Here is a 4,806-nt window from a genome sequence, read left to right as displayed (position 1 = left end):
AAATCATATGGCAATGACAGCGTACACTTGCCTGACAGATATAGCCGTCAGTTCGTGCTTATGTGTATGAGGATCTGACAGAACAGCTGTTCTCAAAGTCAAGCAAGAAAAACTGAGCTACTTCCCTCTCCCCTTTTTTATTATTTAAAACTTTTTCCTGACCTTGTCATCTAGTTGTTAACAATTAGTAGYAAAGCACTGCTTCCTCTTTTCTTTCATATATCAGGCAGACACTCAAGACTTAGCGCGTTATATCGATAACAGATAAAATCAATGCTACTCAGCCAGCAGTAAAATGGGGGCGGGGTTTTGGGCGTGTGACGTCACGCCTCAAGGGGGAAGAAACTATAGTAAACAGCCACAGTAGTAGGCAGAAATAATACGAAATAAATAAGATAATTATTTCCAGTTTCAAGCAATCTCAGTCACTAACCCATGTCCACTGTTGCTCCACAGGTTTTCCAGCCCTCACATCTTTCAAAGGCGTGGTCATGCAGGGCTGCAGGGCTAATGACACTTTCTGTAACTACAGCAACACAACAGCATTTGTTGGCGTCAATGTCMAAACTGACGTAACCTGCTGTGCTACAGACAAATGCAACACCGTGGACCTCACTGGGGCTGCACCAGACCTGAAGATGACGCTCCTTGTGACCATGGTTGGAGCCGCCATGGCCTCCATGTGGGGAAGCGTTTTGTAATGAAATTACAAACAGTGTCCACCCCTCTTCACTACTCCTACTTATTTGATTAATGTTACAAAGAAACAAATCCAAATCTTGTCCTCAAACAGCTTTTATCCTTCCGTCATGTAAGTTAAAATTMGATGAAGGTTCAGATTATTATGGAAGTTGAACAATGGGATGTTTCATAGAAACATTGAGTTCAATTTTTCATTACGCTGTTTTGTGACTTGTTTAATTAAATGTAATTATTCCACTAACTCCTTTATGTATTATCTGACAAATKTKMCARTGACAAAATAAAGAAAATATCTGGAAAAATTTGTGTCCATTGTCAATTAGTACTTTTTTTTGTGTGTGGCTATTTTGCACAACAGAGCTCTACACCCAGAAAAGTGGAAGATACTTTAGGACCTTAGTTAATAAATACTTAGAATGTCAGAAATATGTGCAATTACCATGCTAATGGTGAAAAATACAAACAAAACAAAAAAAAAATGTTTAGATAATGAGATTTTAGTCCCTTCAGAATGAGATGTTTTAAGGCGCCCTGTCACTTTAGATCCAAACAAGCTGCCCCCAACTCAACTGTTACACTTTGATAAGCAATAGTAGAGCCTCCTGCACAATCGACAAATATGCAGCAAGTGGATGGTAAGTCAACAACAAAACACTTTGTTGTCTTTTCCAGCAGCCATTGTACAGTGCATACAGAGGTAAAACCAGTTGACTAAACTTGCTGGMCTTCCACTTGGGTTGCTAGGTAGCAGGYGGGGGTTTTAATAGGGTTGCTAGGTAACGGGCTGGGTTGCTAGGTGASGGGCAGTSGCTGCTGAATTCTGATGTTATGTTTCTGAAACGACTCATTTTCCAGACACAAAAAACCCCACGTCAACTTTATGCCAAAAAACGACACAAAGTAAACAATTGGGCAGTTTTTAGAAGCAGTACAGACCCAAATGGAAATACAAAAACATGCAAAATGTGAATTTTACATAAATCATAAATCACATCAAAATATTTTGGTTTGTTAGAATAAGTCTATTATTTTCTGACTGGAGTTATTCTGGAGTTATTAATCAATTCAATTCAGTGATTATGTAGCTTTACTGAATGCAAAGATGAAAAATYGCCCTGGAAAATTACAATAAAAATCCAAATAATGGAGTCCAGCGAAAGACCAACTGGTTCTGCAGCCCAGAGTTATGCTGCTTAAAGGTCAAAGGTCACAATCTTTTCACTTGGAAGAGGAATGATGTGAAACCTTTGAAAAAATATGCAAGTAAAACGTAAAACATTTTGTAATCAAGGTTTTGTTGATCACTACCTCTGCCTTAATTGTTTCTCTTAATGGATTTAGAAAGAAAAAAATTCATTAAAACAATAAGAACCACCAAATCAACAACCGGAATCCCTCCTGGCTGTTCCGGTCTCGGTTTCCACTCCTCCTCACCTTTTCTTTAAGACAAGGCGAAACTCAAAAGACCTGAAAAACCCCTCCAGTCCACCGCACCCCCACCCCTCACCTCATAAAAGCCTCCGTCCGTAGCGGCAGGCTCAYCACTTCAGACCCGCTGGGATTTTTTGGGCAGAAACCAAGAGTGAAATCTACAAAACCAAGATGGGAAAGTTTGTTCTTGCTGTTGTTGCAGCTGTTGCATCTCTGGTGTTGGGTAAGAAAAGTTGTGTTCACTCAAAAATGACTGTAACATTGCATTTAAATGACAAAAAATATATGTATTAATTAATAAACTTGATTATTTTTGTAGTAGTAACTATTTTTTAAAATATTTTTGTATTTTATAAATACAGTATTATAGTCAAGATTAGSCAGTTTCTTTGATCTTACAAGGGGTATATTAAAAAAATGAAATGCTCAAATTAGGCTAAATTATCACTAATAATTGTTTGAGATAAAATGTTTATCTCAATGAGAAAAACATTTWACATGTTTATCTCATTGAGAAACTCACAACTGCAGCCTTCAAATATTTCAGCATCAGCAACATTGCTTCACTGGGAGTTTAGCAGGTTTTGCAAATCACATCYGGGTGTGGTCAACAGGATATCTCACCAGAAAATCCACAATTCTGAAAAACATTTTGAATGAAGGCAAACATTTAGGTGTGTCCTTTATCCCAGCTGAGTCACAGTTTCCTCTGCACTTTCCTGATGTTCGAGTAAAACTCTTTCTTCTGTTTCAGTGGAGTCCCTGTCATGCAACAAGTGCTCCTTCAGTCTGTTGGGSAACTGCTTGAACGCCGTTAATGAGACCTGCCCCTCCACCTCTAATGTGTGTTACACTGGAAGAGCCAGTAAGTGCCGCTTTATTGCCGTTTTAGTCACAAATTAGCTAAAAGCTTTGGGAAGTYATTCAATCACCTAAACTACTGCCGTTCCCAATTGCTACACTGCAGAAACATAAAATCTTACCAAGTGATTTTGGTCTWGTTTTTAGTGCAAATATCTTAGTACAGTTGAAATAATGCAAACTAACTTAAAAGTAACTTTTTACCAAGATGTAGAGGCTYGTTTTAGGTAAATAATTYCTTAATATTGATGAAAACGTGCTAGTTACATTGGCAGATTGTTAAACTTATAACATGGAGAAAAGGTCATGTTATAAGTGAAATAATCTGCCAATGGAACTAGAATTGGGTTGCTAGGAGACGGGCTGGGCATGGCTGGTGTTGCTAGGTAACGGTGCAGAGCAAGTTGATTGTGGAACTAGTACATTTATCATCAATATTAAAGGATTGTTTGCTTAACTGAAGCTCTATATCTTGCTAAAAGTTAGTTTTAAGTTAGTTTTGTCTTATTTCACGTGTACTAAGATAAATGCAATAGAAATTAGACCAAAGATTGTGTGTTTTTGCAGTGCAGTGGAGAATTATGCTGCTTTATCTTATATATATGGTACCAAGTATTTTTGGTCTTGTTTCTAGTGCAAATATTTTAGTACCCCCCTGAAATTAGACAAAAGTAACTTACAAATAACTGTTCAGGGAGATATACAAGCTTGTTTTAAGTAAATTATTCCTTAATATTAATTTAAAAAGTACTTTTTCCATTGGTGCATTATTTCACTCATAATACGATATTTTTCTCATGTTGTAAGTGAAATAATCTGCCAATGTAAGTAGTACATTTTCACAGTTATTAAGAAATTTGACTTGAAACAAGCTCCTATTTCTTGGTGAAAAGTTACTTATCAGTTGATTTTGTCTTATTTTAAGTGGCAAGAAACTGRACTAAAAATACTTGGTRAGATTTTGTGTTTTTGCAGTGTGTAAGCTATTACTTTGAGCAACACGGAGTGGAAATTTTGGTTGTAAATCTGGACTTTCCAGTTTGGTAACCCTTTGGGTCAACAGAGCATCAGAGTAAAAGCATTTTTTTTAACTCAATGAAATTAGATAAAATCACCAATTAGATGCAGATGAATAAAAGTGCAMATTTTTCCAAACCCACTGATTTATTTAATCTGTTTCTCTGCAGCGTTCCCGTCCCTGCCAGACTTCGTGGGCTTCAACATCCAGGGCTGCAGGGAAAACGCCACCGGCTGTGACGCAACCACCCCTGACACCATGCTGGGCGTCACCTACAACACCAAGATCACCTGCTGCTCCACCGAGAGCTGCAACCCCATCACGCTCAGCGCCGCTCCGTCCAACAAGATGGCCTTAAGCGCCGCCGTCGGAGCAGCCGTCCTGGCCTCCACACTGGGAAGCATTTTGTGATTTAATACGAAAGCTGATCTATTTGTTTGCACACAACAGGTGCAATAAAATCAATAGCAATACTAATTTGCTCAGAGCCAGAGGTACTCAGATTACGGTTTAGTTGTTTGCAGATGTTTAAGTCAGGGAAGTTGATCAATGGGATGTTTCAGAGAAACATTGAGGTTGTTAATCTTTCTTGATGATGTTTAGAATTTTTTTTTTGTGCATTTTTTTTTATCAAAAATTTTTAATCCCTCTAAGCTTTGTGCCATAATAAATTAAACTACCTCTATATAGGAAAACAACTTCTGCAACTGTCTCTTTGGTGTCCGGGTCTACACTTATGATCACATTAAAGTCTATTTACCCTTTTTACCCCTCAACAAGTATAGCAAAATACA

The 4,806-nt window shown here is 37.8% G+C and overlaps 1 protein-coding gene across 1 annotated transcript; it reads left to right on the top strand.

Moving 5' to 3' along the window:
* The first annotated feature begins 2,215 nt into the window (after positions 1–2,215).
* On the top strand, positions 2,216–4,800 carry LOC103472905 (long neurotoxin OH-57-like). Its single transcript, XM_008422772.2, has 3 exons — positions 2,216–2,356; positions 2,888–2,998; positions 4,182–4,800. The coding sequence occupies exons 1-3, from the start codon at positions 2,305–2,307 to the stop codon at positions 4,421–4,423; spliced, it is 405 nt and encodes a 134-aa protein (XP_008420994.1). The 5' UTR covers positions 2,216–2,304; the 3' UTR covers positions 4,424–4,800.
* The last annotated feature ends 6 nt before the right edge of the window (positions 4,801–4,806 follow it).

This window comes from Poecilia reticulata, linkage group LG11 (assembly GCF_000633615.1).
Source record: "Poecilia reticulata strain Guanapo linkage group LG11, Guppy_female_1.0+MT, whole genome shotgun sequence".
Lineage (NCBI taxonomy): Eukaryota > Metazoa > Chordata > Actinopteri > Cyprinodontiformes > Poeciliidae > Poecilia > Poecilia reticulata.
The sequence above is the reverse complement of the archived record's forward strand: the minus strand, read 5'-3'. Positions and strand labels throughout refer to the sequence as shown.